This window comes from Silurus aristotelis, assembly GCF_946808225.1.
Source record: "Silurus aristotelis genome assembly, chromosome: 19".
NCBI classification, from domain to species: domain Eukaryota; kingdom Metazoa; phylum Chordata; class Actinopteri; order Siluriformes; family Siluridae; genus Silurus; species Silurus aristotelis.
In genome coordinates, this window is record NC_139592.1 from 24,026,529 (window position 1) to 24,044,028 (window position 17,500).

The following is a 17,500-nucleotide window of genomic DNA, read 5'->3' on the forward strand; positions in this document are numbered from 1 at the left end:
GTTGCAGTGTGAGATGAAGTGTGTGTCCCTGCAACATGGCTTTAGTCCTGGTGACGTCGTGTTTGCCAAAATGAAGGGGTATCCTTTCTGGCCTGCCCGGGTGAGTAATACACACACACACACACACACACACACACACACACACACTCTGACAGGACAGTAAAAGAGAGACGGACATGATTGTTTATATTTTTCACGGACAGATTGGTGTTGGGAAAGCTCCGAGGAATAAGATTCCAATCTTCTTTTATGGAACACATCAGACGTGAGTGTACACACACACACACACACACGTGTCTAAAAATAAATGATTATACACCACTGCATTGTGTCTTAATAGAAGTGGAAATGTGAAACTCTGTAATAATATACAGTAGAATGGTGTGTGTGTGTGTGTGTGTGTGTGTGTGTGTGTGTGTGTGTGTGTTTACCCTGTTAGATTCCTATTCAAATCAAATTTTGTCACATACACATACATACACAGTGCAACATGTAGGGAAATGTTTTTTACGACTGTCCAATACTGAAGAATGTAAAAAGAAATATAATCTAAAAAGCCAAAAAAAAAAAGAATATAAAGTAAAATTATTAAAAAAATCTCAATGAAATAGTATTAAACAAAGACAGAAAGGGAGATATTGAGAGTACCGATTTGAAGTCTTGTTAAAGTTAATTTAATTTCTATTAATAAATATAACCAATAAAAGGAATTAATTATAATCAGTAAGTGATTGTGTGCAAATGTGTGAAAACTTTAAAAAAAAATTTTTTTTAAAGCATTCGTGTGTTTAATAGTGCAGATGCAATGACCTGATGTTTGAAGGTCATAGACAGGTCGGACTGGACCATGCTGAATCTTGTGACTTGATAATTTTTTACACATACAGATGGATGAGACTTGACACTGATTATGTTATTAAAATAAAAAGTCGCAAAACATTCTGAAGATAATATTGGCAGATGAGGAAACGGTTGTTATTTAGGCTGCAAGGAAGAGTATAAAAAAGTTGTGTATTTGCTGTGACTTTGTGTCTGACTGTGTTTCTGTGGGAATAAACGCTGATTCTGTGACATCACAACCCTGGATTCTACACTTAATCTATTAAATTGTTTGGAGTTTTTACTTTGTTATTGAATTCGTTTTGAGTTCGTTCTTGTTGAAATTAGACACGACAGACAGAGAGAGAAGTCCAGGTTCTAAGTGTTTTCATGGTTTAGATTCCAGATGTTATTCTACATTTCTAAATGTAAAGTAACTGTAGCTTGTTCTGTTGTGATGATCACTGATGTTCTTATAGATTTGTTATTATTGTTGCAGGACGTTTCTTGTTCCTAAGGACATTGTACATTACTTTTCCAACAAAGAGAAATATGGGAAACCCATCAAACGAGGAGGATTTGAAAAGGCCATGTGGGAGATCGAAAATGACCCAGGTGTCGGCCTCAGAGGTCAAAAGGTCAGAGTTCTGTATATCTGGATAATATGTGTATGTTCCTCGTGAATATGATTTCACTGTATGTTTCCTGCTCATTCACTACATTTGGTTGTCATGTCTCCGATAGAAAGCCGATATCGTGCAGAAGGTCCAGAAGATGAGGAGGAAGGTGAGGTGTATGGAAAAGAAAAATGAGCCTAACGTACCATCTAATTCTGCACCGAGCGATAAAACTCCTGCGAAATCCAACACAGCGCCGAATAAACCATCGGGAACCTCAGAGGCGGGGAGCGAGATGCAGAGCCGAGCTAAAAAGGGCCAAAAAAAGACTGGATCACCACCAAAAGTGACGTCTGCCACTAAGAGAACCACTTCTGCTGCTAACAGGACTCGAATAGCCCTGCACAGAAAGGTCGTCCTGGCCAAAAAAGCCATTGTTACTAAGACAACAAGTGCAGCAAGGAAGAGGGACACGGCCAGGAAGAAGATCCTTAACAAAGTGAAGATGGTCAGAGCCAAAACGACGGCAAGGATACAGCTGAGGATGAAGCTGCCTGATCAAGTGGAAAAGAACAAGGTATGTTCTCTGAGTCTGGACCTTTTTAGTTAGTGTTATTCTGTTGAGTAATGAAATGAAGATAGTTGATTACATTTGCTAATTTTAATTTCTAATATTTACTGGTTTTATTGATCATTTATATTGTAATGTATTTAATAACCATTTACATGTACATCTCCATATATTATACTGCAGCCCGTCCTGAAGAGGCGGCTCCGCACCCCCCAGCAGCGACTCCACACCCCAGAAAAGCAAGCCAAAAAGTCTCACTTTTCCAAGGATTTGGTGAAAGTAGCAGATCAACAGTTACAGAACTCGGATACCCCAGCGATTCGGCCCCGGATGATCAAGGGTTGGGTGAAGGTTCCTGATCCACAGATACAAAACCCTGACACTCGGATAAAAACCTCAGACACTAGTACTCCCGACACTCGACCAAAGGCTTCGGACACTCAGACAAATACCCCTGACACCCGTACCCCGGACACTCAGACAAATACCCCTGACGCCCGTACCCCGGACACTCGGACGAAAACCCCTGACGCCCGTACCCCGGACACTCGGACGAAAACCCCTGACGGCCGTACCCCGGACACTCGGACGAAAACCTCTGACGCCCGTACCCCCGACACTCGGAAGAAAACCTCTGACGCCCGTACACCGGACACTCGGACGAAAACCTCTGACGCCTGTACCCCGGCCACTCGGGCGAAAACCCATGACGCCCCAGCCACTCGGGCGAAAACCCAGGACGCCCCGGTCACTCGGACGAAAACCCAGGACGCCCCGGCTACTCGGGCGAAAACCCAGGACGCCCGTACCCCGGACACTCGGGCGAAAACCCCTGACGCCCGTGCCCCGGACACTCGGACGAAAACCCCTGACGCCCGTGCCCCGGACACTCGGACGAAAACCCCTGACGCCCGTGCCCCGGACACTCGGACGAAAACCCCTGACGCCCGTGCCCCGGACACTCGGACGAAAACCCCTGACGCCCGTGCCCCGGACACTCGGACGAAAACCCCTGACGCCCATGCCCCGGACACTCGGACGAAAACCCCTGACGCCCGTGCCCCGGACACTCGGACGAAAACCCCTGACGCCCGTGCCCCGGACACTCGGGCGAAAACCCAGGATGCCCCGGACACTCGGGCGAAAACCCAGGATGCCCCGGACACTCGGGCGAAAACCCAGGATGCCCCGGACACTCGGACGAAAACCCAGGACGCCCGTACCCCGAACACTCGGACGAAAACCCAGGACGCCCGTACCCCGGACACTCGGGCGAAAACCCAGGACGCCCGTACCCAGGACACTCGGGCGAAAACCCAGGATGCCCCGGACACTCGGACGAAAACCCAGGACTCCCGTACCCTGGACCCTCGGACGAAAACCCAGGGCGCCCGTACCCCAGACACTCGGACGAAAACTCTGGAGATTCGCCCCAGAATCACCAAGGGATGGATGAAAGTTTCCGATCCACCGTTACCCAACCTTGAAACTCGGTCTAGAACCCCAGAGACCCGGACCCGGGGCACCAAAGGTATGCAGGTCACAGGTTCACAGGTAAAGAGCACCGAGTCTCGTCCCTGCAAGGTGTGGGTTCAGGTCAAAGAGCCACAGCTACAGACCACTGATATTCATCTCCAAACAACCGATACTTTGCTTCAGACTTCTGAGACTTGTCTTCAGACCACAGAGCCTCATCTCCAAGAACCTGAGGTTCAGCTCATAACACCACAGATTTGTCTCCAAACCTCAGAGACTCAACCTAAAATTTGTTCGAAGGTCACACAGCCAGGAAAACAGATTCGAGAGGACTGTCTTCAAACCCCAGAGACCAAAATAAAAACCCCAGATGTTCATCTGAGGATCACAGATAAACAGGTGAAAACTCCAGAACAACAGCTCCAGAACACTGAATCTCAGATCCTGAACCCTAAGACTTGGCTAAGGGTCACAGTGCCACGCCTCCAGAGCCCTGAGACTCTGCTCCAGAGCACAGACACATTCTTCCGCACCCCTGAGATTCGGCTTCAAAACATCAATGTTGCAGCTTTAATTAACAAAACTTCAGCTTCTGAAACACAAAATGCTACTAATGAATCTCAAAATGCAGTCGCTGAACCCCAGGATGCAACCTTAGTGGAACCCCAGGTCACCTCTCCAGTTGAGTATGAAGAGCCTATTGCAGGTGCTCTGGATGAACCCCAAAGCACTGCTTTTTCAGAACCTGTTCCTGCTGACCTCCAATCTGCTTCTCTGGTTGAACCAGAAAGTGTTATTCTGATTGATGTACCAACAGAGAAAAGGATAGACGAAGAAGAAGAAAAGACAGAACGAAGGGTTCTGAGACGGAGGACAGAAGAGCAGATGGACAGAGGGGAGAAGAGGCAGAAAAAAGAGATTGAGAAGAAGGAGCCAGTGGAAGAAGGGAAGGATGGAGATGGGCCAAGGAAGAAAAATATTATTTCAGCTGTCACTAATACTGTCTCCAGCGCTGCAGGTAAACATGCTCAGGTTCACTAATTACTAATTTACTATGATACTGGGGCTTTAGGGCAGGAACTGCAGTCTGATTGGTCACTGGGGGTAGGAACTGCAGTCTGATTGGTTACTGGGGGTAGGAACTGCAGTCTGATTGGTTACTGGGGGCAGGAACTGTAGTCTGATTGGTTACTGGGGGCAGGAACTGCAGTCTGATTGGTTACTGGGACACTGTGTTAATACTAATGTGTATAAAGTGTGAGTGTTTGTGTATCTTCAGCCTGGAGAAGAAAGCAACAGGAAGAGGAACTCCACAACTCGGAGCCAGGAAAGAGGAAAAGGGGACAGACGGACGAAGGAGGACAAAGAGTGCTGAGACGGAGAACAGAGGAGCTGAAGGGAAATAGGGATGCAGTGGAAGAAATGATTCAGAAGCCATTGGAGGTTGAGCGGAAGGATGAACAGAATGTGGGAGAAAAGGAATATAAGGAAGATAAGAGGAAGAGAAAGGAGGTGATGCTGGAGAAGCAGCAGGAAAAGAAGAGCGAGGAGCAAACAGTGAATAAAAAGAGAGAGGATGTAGTGAGGGAGAAGAGGAAAAAGCAGAGGAAAGATGATGATGTTGAGAATGGTACTGAGAAGAAGAGAGAGAATGAGACTGAGAAGAAAGTTCTTGATATAGTGGAGCAGAAGAAGAGGGAGGAGCAGACCAGGGAGAAGAAAAGAGATAAAAATACAGGGAAGGAGAAAAAAGGAGAAGTGGAGATGAAGAAGAAGAAGGGAGAGGTTGATATGGAGGAGAAGGGTGAGGTGGTGCTGATGGAGACAAAGCAGCTGGATGATGAGCAGAGGAATGAAGATGCAGGAGAGGAGCAGACAAATAAGAGGGAGGAGGAGACAGAGGATAAGAAGAAAGACGAGGAGAAGAAAGGAGAGGGGGAAGAGTCTGCAAAAGTGAGAGACTTGGCAGATGAAAAGAGGAAACAAGTAAGAAAGAACAAGCCACACCCCCTTTTTTTTGCAAACATCAGATTAATTACATGTATATTAAACCCCCTCTACCTACCCTTCTCTCTCTCTCTCTCTCTCTCTCTCTCTCACTCTACCTCTCTCTCTCTCTACCTCTCTCTCTCTACTTTTCTCTCTCTTTCTCTACCCCTCTCTCTCTCTCTCTCTCTCTCTCTCTCTCTCTCTCCCTGTTAGAGGAGTAGAGTATTGGCAGAGAGGAGGATGAGTGTGTTGAAGTCTCTCCAGGGGTTGGTTACATCCACCAGAAACAGAACACAGAGGAAGGATATAAACCAAGAAGAGAGGGATGACAAAAGAGATGGAAAAGAAGTGATGAAGAGAGAGCAGAGAGTAGGGACAGAGCAGACAGAGGAGTGAGTGAACACACTGGTGTTTATATATAACTAATAGATTCAATAAGTATATGATGGCTAAGAGAGAGAGAGAGAGAGAGAACACAGCTAAAAGTGTGTGTGTGTGTGTGTGTGTGTGTGTGTGTGTGTAGGCCAAGTAAACATAAAGGAGATGAGGACAGCATGGACAAACAAAGAAGTGAGACACTGACATCATCATTATTCTTGTCTATACATTGATGAAATGTGTCTCTGACCTCGTGCTGTGTGTGTGTGTGTGTGTGTGTGTGTGTGTTTCAGTTCCTGCTCCTGCTTTGTCAGTCACAGACTCTCTGCTGTACAGACTCCATGGTGATATCAGGATCTCCATGACCCTTGAAAAGCCTGTAAGATCTGTTCCCCGCTCAGCTTCCTGATTGGTCAGAAGGTGTTGATTAGTTCTCTGTAGCAGCAGCTCTGACTGGAGCGCAGGTTTATATCAATGCACAGCAACCCGATTCATACAACACTAAATGGATAAAAACTGTACAGTGTTGCTGTGGTGTCAGAGGAATGAAACACCTGTGTACATGTGTGAACATCATACAGAGTCGTGTGTGTGTGTGTGTGTGTGTGTGTGTGTGTGTGTGTGTGTTATACCCAGATTAGTGTGTATTATACAGTATATTGATGTAAGTGTTTGTTCTCTGTAGGATGTAAATAAGTGTTTGTCAGCGTTGGATGAGTTGAGTTCAGTTTCTGTTTCATCAAGACACATCCAGAACCACAGCGAGCTTATCGACACACTCCGCAAGGTATACACACACACACACACACACACACACACACACACACACACACGTGCACACACACATCTATTACAGCATTATTATAGTATAGTTTGGATAATACTAATAGGGACAAAACCATTTAATACTCAAGATGAATTTAAGTGTGTGGTGTGTGTGTGTGGTGTGTGTGGTGTGTGTGGTGTGTGTGGTGTGTGTGTGTGTGTGTGTGTGTGTGTGTGTGTGTGTGTGTGTGTGTGTGTGTAGATGCGGTGGTTCCGAGGCAGTGAGGCGATCATGTTCAAAGCCTCTATGCTGTACTACCGCTTTAAGAACATCTATCTGATTGGAGAACCGGATGACACACTCAGCCCGGAGTACATCCACTCACTGCAGGAGGAGAGAGAGACCACAGGGGCAACACACACCTCATACTGCTGCAGGTACCTTTTATCACACACACACACACACACACACACACACACACACACACACACACACACACACACACACACACATACGCCACATATTAGTCGCTGAATATGATTCATGTAAAACTAAAATGAACAACTAGTGATGGTGAATAACAATGTTATGTTCTCTCTCTCTCTCTGTGTGTGTGTGTGTGTGTGTGTGTGTGTGTGTGTGTGTGTGTGTGTGTGTGTGTGTGTGTGTGTGTGTGTGTGTGTGTGTGTGTGTGTGTGTGAGAACATGAACCTACAGTGGAGGAGAACCACACACAAACCAGCAATCTCATCCAACACAGGTAGGAGTGTGTGTAAGTGTTTAGGCTATTATTCACACACACACACACACACACACACACACACACACACACACACACACACACACACACACACACACACAGTAGGTTAGAATGTCTTTAATCTTCTAAAAAATTTGTGATCAGTGAAAAGGTTCCAGAACTGATTAAAGCAAAGAAAAACCTGAGCCAGAACCCTGTTAGAAACTTTTTCAGGAAACCTCATGAGGACCCCCATAAGGAACTCTGTACCTGTGTAAGGAAACCTGAGAGTACCAGAACTCTTTAGCTTTGGTATTTATAGTTCTAGTAGTAGGATCTATAGTGTTCTGGAACCTTGTGAGAAAAACCAACAGGCACTCATGGGACAGCTTCTGGTGGGTGGGTGGGTGGGTGGGTGGGTGGGTGGGTGTGTGTGTGTGTGTGTGTGTGTGTGTGTGTGTGTGTGTGTGTGTGTGTGTGTGTGTGTGTGTGTGTGTGTGTGTGTGTGTGAGACAAAAAGTCATAAAGCTTGAGCTTACACCCTATAGATAATGACATACTTTATAATTACACACTATTCATTTATGGCACTGACACCATGATCTAATCTCATCATCTCATCTCTGTAGGTCCTCTGAGATGAGCTGAAACACACACACACGTCTGAAGATCCTTATGGATGTCCAGATGTTAATTGGTGCTCCATGATGATGAACATTAAGCTCAGTATCTCTGTCACTCACACACACACACACACACACACACACACACACACTTTACACGTCTACTTGTTTTGAGAGCATTATAAGAACAGTTCACACAGAATGCTAACCCGCGAGCAGTGACATGATTAGCATTATGCACATGTTCTCAGCCTCTGGTCACTGGCAGCGTGGTCAGCATGCTTGCCTACACTATTCTCTTCTTCAACTCTAATCATCTGCAACGCTATTGTCTCTTGTCATCTCCCCATATTCACACATCTGCTGGGACACGCCCTGAACCCTGTTCAGGGCAGCTGGACTGCAGCCGTGTCTCATTTTCAGCATTATGTCCCCTGTTTCACCCTTTACGTGCTTTATACTTAAATCTGCTGAATCATTACTGATCAGTCAGGTGAACACACACACACACACACACACACACACATGGTCTCGTCTTGGCTAGATGTCCTGAGATTTCATTGCAGTGTTAGGAGATTTTTTCCTGCTCTCATGTCTCTGCATCTACACAAACCTCAGACAGAGAGACAGACAGATGGATAGAGGAGCAGCAGACGTCCAGCAAGACAGACAGACTGATCCTCAGTCTGACAGAGAGATGGACAGATAAAATAATAAAGTTAGACAAACAGGGGCAGGAGGTTGAGAGGAAGTCAGGCAGGAGGACAGAGACACGGACAAATAGAACGACAGACAGATACTCATGTATTGTAAATAGACAGACAGACGGGTCGTCCTACAGACTCTACAGTATCTCTACAGTATTTCTAATCACTAATAATCACCAGTGTTACCATAGAAAAAGTACAGTTCAGCTCACACTGCTGGGCCTGTTCTGGTCACACACTGTCACACTTACTACACCTCTTCTACACCTCCTCTTCTTCTACACCTCTTCTACACCTCCCCTTCTACTACACCTCTTCTACACCTCCTCCTCTTCTACACCTCCTCTCACTCTTCATGAGTATCCTGCAGTACATTAAAATTAATTTGTATTGTGTAATCTAATTATTTGGGTTGTTTCAGGTTTTCGAAAGTGTAAATGAAACATTACTGATATTAAACCACACACATTTATACACATGCAGTGTTTCAGTAACCACAAGATTTCTGTAACGAAGTAAACAGACGCCCTCAGCCTGTGATGTATTTATATTTAGAGAGAGAGAGAGAGAGAGAGAGAGAGAGTTGGTGTGTAAAACAGTGCATTAGCTAAGATTAATTGTTAAATATGTGGCTTTGATGTTTGTCTACATTTATTACAGATTATTTGTATGTAAGAAAGTTTTAAAGAATTGATCATCATTCATACATAAAACACAGAATCTGAAGTTTATAAACTGATACAAACACTTGCTCGCACACACACACACACACACACACACACACTGCCTTGTAGTGTAATGATGAATCTGTTTTTAAATGGATTTTAGAATATTGTGTAAATAGCTGTTTTTTTTCACACTGTAAATCTACATTGTTTGTTGTGAATAAATTGTTTTCTTTACTGTGTTTAAAAGTTGTCATTTTTTTATTTGATCATTTAATTTGAACTAGTTTCTATAATGTATTTTTTAAACTGTCATTTCACTTTGATGATTAATTATATTTACAAAAGTACTTTTAATATTCTGCATTATTTTTATTTATTTAATTTATCAGTACTGTGGTATTTTTCTTTTCGTCACTAGAGGGCGCTGTGAGCGAACATCTCTCGCTGTGTTTACACATTTATCCACAGTGAGAGTGTGTTAGTGCTGAGACACACAGCAGATTCAGGACTGTGGAAGTGTAGAGCAGTAACGGAGAAGCAGTTCTCCTTCAGGATCTTCTTTCAGAGGGGTGATGAATTGATGGTGGAGCAATGATGGTGCTCTCCACCTCCATCAGCACACTATCAAGCTGAAATGCTGGAGCTTGTGTACCTGCAAAAGGGGCGGAGCCATCCTGGAATTGATCACTACACACCGACCTGCACACACACGAACAAGACTGGAGGCCAAATCACACTGACATCTTAATTCAGAATCTGGTGTGTGTGTGTGTGTGCGTGTGAGAATCCACTTTGTCTTGCTGAAGTGTTTGGTGACTGAGGCAAGTCGAGGCAGCATGCGTCTGAACACATCTCTAATACGTTTCTGGCTGTGAAGCTGCATAATGACATTAGATGTTTTACTTAAACATCTAATCTCACACCTTATAACAATAACACTGTTACACAACCATCCTGGCACAGACTCTTCACACACCCTTCATTCCTGCCCTCAGCACATTCATCTTCAGCAGGTCACCCTGGTCACGGTGGTCACCCAGGTCTGGGTCTCCAGCAGGAACACTGGGGTGAGGAGAAACCCCCTGAACACTGGGGTGAGGAGAAACCCCCTGAACACAGGGGTTGGGAGAAACCCCCTGAACACTGGGTTGAGGAGAAACCCCCTGAACACTGGGTTGAGGAGAAACCCCCTGAACACTGGGTTGAGGAGAAACCTCCTGAACACAGGGGTTGGGAGAAACCCCCTGAACACTGGGGTGAGGAGAAACCCCCTGAACACTGGGTTGAGGAGAAACCTCCTGAACACAGGGGTTGGGAGAAACCCCCTGAACACTGGGGTGAGGAGAAACCCCCTGAACACTGGGTTGAGGAGAAACCTCCTGAACACAGGGGTTGGGAGAAACCCCCTGAACACTGGGGTGAGGAGAAACCCCCTGAACACAGGGGTTGGGAGAAACCCCCTGAACACTGGGGTGAGGAGAAACCCCCTGAACACTGGGGTGAGGAGAAACCCCCTGAACACTGGGGTGAGGAGAAACCCCCTGAACACAGGGGTTGGGAGAAACCCCCTGAACACTGGGGTGAGGAGAAACCCCCTGAACACTGGGGTGAGGAGAAACCCCCTGAACACAGGGGTTGGGAGAAACCCCCTGAACACTGGGGTAAGGAGAAACCCCCTGAACACTGGGGTGAGGAGAAACCCCCTGAACACAGGGGTTGGGAGAAACCCCCTGAACACAGGGGTTGGGAGAAACCCCCTGAACACTGGGGTGAGGAGAAACCTCCTGAACACTGGGGTGAGGAGAAACCCCCTGGATAAGAGAGATGAGATTTACCTTCATTCTTGGGGAAATTTCTCTTTTACAGCAGCAAAGAAAAGAAATAATAGAAATAGAAAAATAGAGACATACCACAAGTGTATACATCACAGTGTAGACTCCAGATCTCCTGATCTCCACCTGCGGGTGGTTTGGACTCTGCAGTCGTGTTTTGGTTCAGCAGAAGGAAACCAGAGAACCCCGAGGAAAACTGCACAGAAGAAGAACAGTTCTTCCTCTTTCTGCTTTTCTTACCTTCTATTTCTCCTGTCATTCTGTTTCTTTTTCACACAGCTTGTCTTCCAAACTGTTTTTTTCTCTTTCATCACTCCATCATGTTCATTTTCCTTTAGGGAACAGAAACGCGCTTAATTAGGTTTAATAACATATTTTAGCAGTGGGCGTGGCCGGGATATGTGACGTCACACCGGTGTCCCCCGGTGAAAACTGCTACGCGGCAGACCGAAACACACACACACACACACACACGCTTTGAGAGCGGTAATGCTGAATTTGTTTGTCGGTGTGTGTGTACTTCCCGTCATCCTGTGAGCTCGCGCGACACGGCGACATGGCTGCGCGCGGAAACAGTGACACTGACGCTGAGGTGAGTGCACGCGCACAAATCGGTCTCTCTCTCTCTCTCTCTCTCTCTCTCTCTCTCTCTCTCTCTCTCTCTCTCTCTCTCTCTCTCACACACACACACACACACCCCGCAATACCGCAGTAACAAGGTAAACGCACCCCAGAATAGTACAGCAGGGTCGGTTACCATAGCAACCTCATTTACACTGTCCTCATTGCAGCGCTATTTGAGACGCGGTTTGTTTTACCAGATACCTACAACACACACACACACACACACACACACACACACACACTGCTTTTTCCCCTCATTTGGTTCTGTTGTTTTTCTTCCTCTGTAATTTGACGCCGCAAACCGGAAGTGACACGGCTTCACGAAAAGCAGCTCTCGGACACCACACACACACACACACACACACACACGCGTACTCGGTGTTCATTTTGTGTGTTGATGGTGAAGAGAGAGAGCTGTAACGCGGATAAAAGCAACATGTCACCGACCTTCACGTTATAAGATGTGACCTCCTACCTGACACCATGACGTCACTGCCTTCATCCATTCATTCATTCATTCACACACACACACACACACACACACACACACACACACACACACACACACACACATGTATATATATATCTATATCTATATCTATGTATTGTGTATTTGGTACCAGGGCCTGCAGTGAGGACGTACTCGACTTAATCCACCTCTTAATACACCACAATCACATCACAATTATAAAAACCATCAATACAATACAAACACACAATATAACAACACGTGCATTACAGAGAGACGTTTCACATCTGGAGGTGAAAACCATTTTACTAAACCAACAACCCCAGTTACACTCCAAACCTCCACACTACAACCACAACTGTGCACCTACAACATCTGGAGCAGTTCACAATCAATATTTGTCTAATAACATCACAAAAACTTTAAAGTGTAGATAAAATACAACCTACTCTCCAGAGATACAGACTCATAATGTGCAGCGCCCCCCAGAGGCTGTAATCCAGTGGTACTGCTCGTATTCACTGGTCTGGAAGTGGAGAATAAAACCCTTTCCCGGGCTGAGACACGCTAGCGAGCTTCAGGGTTGGTGACCTCCTCACCATGTCTCGCTTTTCTTCATAATGGATTTTAAAGTGTTTGAGACCAAATAAATTTCTCTTCTTCAGTAGGTACAAAAAAGTCTAACTCAGATGTATGAACGTGTGCAGAGCTACACACGTGTTTTACCAGTCGAACTCGGCTGTAACAGTTTCCCTCTGAACAACCAATCAGAAGACGGAGAAATGGCCAGTGATCTGCCCTGTGAGGAGAATCTGAAATCTGATTGGTTAAAGAAACAGAGCTGTTGGTAATATTCTCGATGGTAAAAGTCCAGCAGTACTGATTCTGAAGGTTCTGAGCAGATTAGATTCACATGGCAGCACATAGAGGCTGAAATCTGATTGGACGAAAAAATCTACATCCACATCCACGTACTGAAGCAGTGCAGCCGAGAGAAACACTACGAGATGAAGAGAAGAACTGATGGAAGAAATTCATACAATTTCATGAAACAAATATTAGAATTTACGTTGTTAATGTAGGTCAGAGCTTCTGATGGTGTTTAATCCAGCAGATAAGTGTTTACTGACCCTGACCTCACACCACTGGTATATATATATATATATATCCTTTTTTCTCCTGTTTTAAGATAATTTCCTTACTGCAATTTAAACATACTCGTTTTAGAACACTGCTATATTGAGTGTGACAGTAGTGCAGTTTAAAAGGGGGTGGGAGCTCAGGGGTTAAGGCTCTGGGCTACTGATGAAATGAAAAATATGACAAAGAAGACCCAGAATGTTCAGCAGTTAGAGTTCTGAAAGTGAAATGAATGGGAGAACATTCCTCTCCCAAAACTCCAGCAACTGGTCTCTTCAGTTACCAGATCTACACAGATTGTTATTGAAAGTACAGTTGATGCCAATTATTTTGAGATGTGTTCAGTGGATTTGGAATAAAACATGAGGTTGGATTACATTTTTATTTACAGTTTCAGAATTGGGGTTGTGTGGGTGTGTGTGTGTGTGTGTGTGTGTGTGTGTGTGGGTGGGGGTGTGTGTGTGTGACAACAGGAACCAACTTATTTCTCAGAATGTTAAATGTAACTTTATGTATGGCTTGTGTTGTATAGTGTGTGTGTGTGTGTGTGTGTGTTGTGAATTGTTCATTCATTCATTCATTCTCTCCCGCTTATCCGTAATTCGGGTCGCGGGGGCAGCAGTCTAAGCAGACCCCCGCCTTCGACTGCTGCCCAATCCTCACAGCACCGTCCCTTACGGTCCCTCCTGCAGGTGGTGAGCCCACGGGAAGGCGGCCCCACGTCACTCCGACGTCACGGACCTTGATATTTCCCTCATAAGGGACATATGTTGTGGATTGTGTTTTGTGTTTTGTGTATTGTGTGTGTTGTGGATTGTGTTTTGTGTGTTGTGGATTGTGTTGTGTATTGTGTATGGTTTGTGTTGTGTAGTGTGTGTGTGTGTGTGTTGTGGATTGTGTTTTGTGTATTGTGTGTGTGGTGGATTGTGTCATGTATTGTGTATAGATATCATTGTGTAGTGTGTGTGTGTTGTGGATTGTGTTTTGTGTTTTGTGTATTGTGTGTGGTGGATTGTGTTGTGTATTGTGTATGGATTGCGTTGTGTAGTGTGTGTGTGTTGTGGATTGTGTTGTGTACTGTGTATGGATTGCGTTGTGTAGTGTGTGTGTGTGGTGGATTTTGTTGTGTATTGTGTGATTTTTTTATAATTATAGCAAAAGAAAATTGGTGTGTAGTGTGTGTGTGTGTGTGTGCAGTGTGTGCAGTGTGTGTGTGTGTGTGTGTGTGTGTGTGTGTGTGTGTGTGTGTGTGTGTGTGTGTGTGTGTAGTGTGTGTGTAGTGTGTGTGTGTGTGTGTGTAGTGTGTGTGTATGGACAAAAGGGTTAATGACTTTTTTCCATCGCTATACCTGAGATTTATTAACACACCCATTCATCACCTTTATTACAATTTGTTATTTCCAAGAAATAATTATAGATGATTAAAGATTCTCATCACTGACACTGATGGATGTGTGTGTGTGTGTGTGTGTGTGTGTGTGTGTGTGTGTGCGTGCGTGCGTGCGTGTGTGTCCGTAGTTTCCACATTAGGTTCATAATTTATTAATAAAAGGCATCACATACACACACACACACATAATCATCATCATTCTTGTGTGTGGGTGTGGGTGTGTGGGTGTGTCTGAATAATGTTTACTATACAAAGGGATGCTGTAAATTTTGAGTGTATCTGTCAGTGGCAACCACACACACACACACACACACACACACACACACACACACACACAGATCTGCTTACACACTACAGCTTATCTTATTCCAGCTTGGTGTGTCTGTGTGTGTCTGTGTGTGTGTGTGTGTGTGTGTGTGTGTGTGTGTTGTGCGAATGTGTGTTGTATGAGTGTGTGTGCGCCTGTTGCTTAATCAAGGATAACACACAGTCTTATTTGCTTTCTTGACATGACCTTGTCCAGACCTTTGAATCATGTGTGTGTGTGTGTGTGTGTGTGTGTGTGTGTGTGTGTGTGTGTGTGTGATGAGCATTGTCTAACCTGTGTGGTTAGTCGGGGGGGAATAAATCAAGTAAATCAAGACATGAAACAGAATTCCCGTTAGCTACACAGGGGTTCTCAACTGCTCCTGGAACTTTCCAGAGGAACATCACCAGACAGAACCAGGAATCTACATTTCAGCACATTTCTAATCGTGGCATCTGCTGCAGCTCCAAACTCCAAGCAAGACATTTAAAGACTCCATTAGTTCTCTCGTTGTGATTGTAGATGTTAAAATCCAAGGTTCTTCAACACTGTGGAGTTTTAATGGAGAATGTGTGTGTGAACAGATGTGCTGTTCATATAAACACTGCCCTGTTGATACACATCCCAGAGCTCTCATCCACAATGTGCTCCTACTGAACATCATCTACACCCTCAGTGTGTCTGTGCTCCTCTACGCCTGAACATCTGGATGTTCATGAACCCATGAAAAGCAGATCTTCATGGAGCTGGCTTTGTGCACAGAGGCATTGTGATGCTGAAACAGGTTTTAAGTTAAGGGGAAATGTCATACTCCTGCATTCAAAGTCGTCTGACACTATTGTGCACCTCCAACTTTGTGTAACAGTTTTGGGGGAAAAACACATTACAATTAGTGGAAACCGCTGGTGTCCCAATACTTTTGGGCACAATGTATACATTTGTAAATCTGTGTGGTGTATAAATAACTTTATAATGAACCGAAGTGAACTGAATGATATGTAGCGGTTGTGTTTAATGTGTGTGTGTGTGTGTGTGTGTGTGTGTGTGTGTGTGTGTGTGTGTGTGTGTGTGTGTGTGTGTGTGTGTGTGTTTTGTGCAGGACTGCTTTGAAGATGCCTTTGATCGTATCCCAGTGTAAGTACACTCTTTTTTATATACCTTTTTGTGTTCTACATAATAATATACAGAAATATAGATTCAATGATTAGAGCACGTGTGTGTGTGTGTGTGTGTGTGTGTGTGTGTGTGTGGGTGTGTGGGTGTGTGTGTGGGTGTGTGGGTGTGTGTAGTGCCTCTAAGATGGACCTGCCATCTTCTATAGAGGAGTGCACTCTGGCTCTCAACCTGCTGATGAATAACAAGTTCGCTGAAGCTCTAGACGTTCTCCGACCCTGGTACAGAAACTCCACACCACACCACACCATTTCACTCCACACAACTCCACACCACTCCACTTCACTCCACACCACACCACACCACACTGCTTCACACCACTTCACTCTACTCCACACCACACCACACTGCTTCACTCCACTCTACTCCACACCACACCACACTGCTTCACTCCACACCACACCATTTCACTCCACTTCACTCCACACCACACCACACTGCTTCACTCCACTCCACTCCACACCACACTGCTTCACTCCACACCACACCACACCATTTCACTCCACTTCACTCCACTCCACACCACACCACACCATTTCACTCCACTTCACTCCACTCCACACCACACCACACCACACTGCTTCACTCCACTCCACTCCACTCCACTCCACACCACACCACACTGCTTCACTCCACTTCACTCCACACCACACCACACTGCTTCACTCCACTTCACTCCACACCACAACATTTCACTCCACACAACTCCACACCACTCCACTTCACTCCACTCCACACCACACCACACACAACCTCTTTTCCAAACACATCTTTGTTTATGTTTCACTTTATGTACGCTTAGATTATTATCATTGGTGTGTGTGTGTGTGTGTGTGTGTGTGTGTGTGTGTGTTCCAGGTATAAGAACAGTATGTATCATGCTCTGGGCTACAGCAGTATTCTGGTGATGCAGGCAGGAATGACCTTTGAACACAAAGACATTCAAGTTGCCATGACAGCCATCAAAGAGTCTCTGCAAACCTGCCAAAAGTAATTATAGGATGTCAGTGTAGGATTTATAACAGACTGAGTCCTGCAGGTCAACTCACTTTGTGTGTGTGTGTGTGTGTGTTTCTGTGTGTGTGTGTTTCTGTGTGTATGTGTTTCTGTGTGTGTCTCTTTATGTGGGTAAATATGTGTGTGTGTGTGTGTGTGTGTGTGTGTGTATGTGTGTGTTTGTGCATGTGTATATGTGTGCGTGCGTGCGTGTCT

General features: G+C 45.2%; 2 protein-coding genes across 5 annotated transcripts in view; both read left to right on the forward strand.

The window, feature by feature from the left end:
* Window positions 1–9,587, forward strand: part of psip1b (PC4 and SFRS1 interacting protein 1b) — a 10,158-nt gene extending 571 nt beyond the window's left edge. Inside the window, exons 2-14 of one of the 4 annotated variants that reach the window (XM_083521551.1) lie at window positions 8–100; window positions 204–265; window positions 1,319–1,457; window positions 1,564–2,013; window positions 2,191–4,501; window positions 4,763–5,469; window positions 5,686–5,864; window positions 5,996–6,042; window positions 6,144–6,229; window positions 6,536–6,637; window positions 6,878–7,053; window positions 7,334–7,388; window positions 7,985–9,587. In XM_083521551.1, coding sequence (XP_083377677.1) covers window positions 14–100; window positions 204–265; window positions 1,319–1,457; window positions 1,564–2,013; window positions 2,191–4,501; window positions 4,763–5,469; window positions 5,686–5,864; window positions 5,996–6,042; window positions 6,144–6,229; window positions 6,536–6,637; window positions 6,878–7,053; window positions 7,334–7,388; window positions 7,985–7,993 — 4,410 coding nt within the window. In that variant the 5' untranslated portion in view covers window positions 8–13 and the 3' untranslated portion in view covers window positions 7,994–9,587. Of the gene's footprint in view, window positions 1–6; window positions 101–203; window positions 266–1,318; window positions 1,458–1,563; window positions 2,014–2,190; window positions 4,502–4,762; window positions 5,470–5,685; window positions 5,865–5,995; window positions 6,043–6,143; window positions 6,315–6,535; window positions 6,638–6,877; window positions 7,054–7,333; window positions 7,389–7,984 lie in introns of those variants that run through there. The other 3 variants (XM_083521550.1, XM_083521549.1, XR_014530270.1) reach the window with 3 other exon arrangements.
* A 1,977-nt stretch (window positions 9,588–11,564) lies between these two features.
* The window catches only part of ttc39b (tetratricopeptide repeat domain 39B), a 10,798-nt gene continuing 4,862 nt past the window's right edge, over window positions 11,565–17,500 (forward strand). The window contains exons 1-4 of the mRNA XM_083521572.1: window positions 11,565–11,777; window positions 16,215–16,249; window positions 16,405–16,509; window positions 17,147–17,278. Of these exons, the coding sequence (XP_083377698.1) occupies window positions 11,742–11,777; window positions 16,215–16,249; window positions 16,405–16,509; window positions 17,147–17,278 (308 nt within the window). The 5' untranslated portion in view covers window positions 11,565–11,741. The remainder of the gene's footprint in view (window positions 11,778–16,214; window positions 16,250–16,404; window positions 16,510–17,146; window positions 17,279–17,500) is intronic.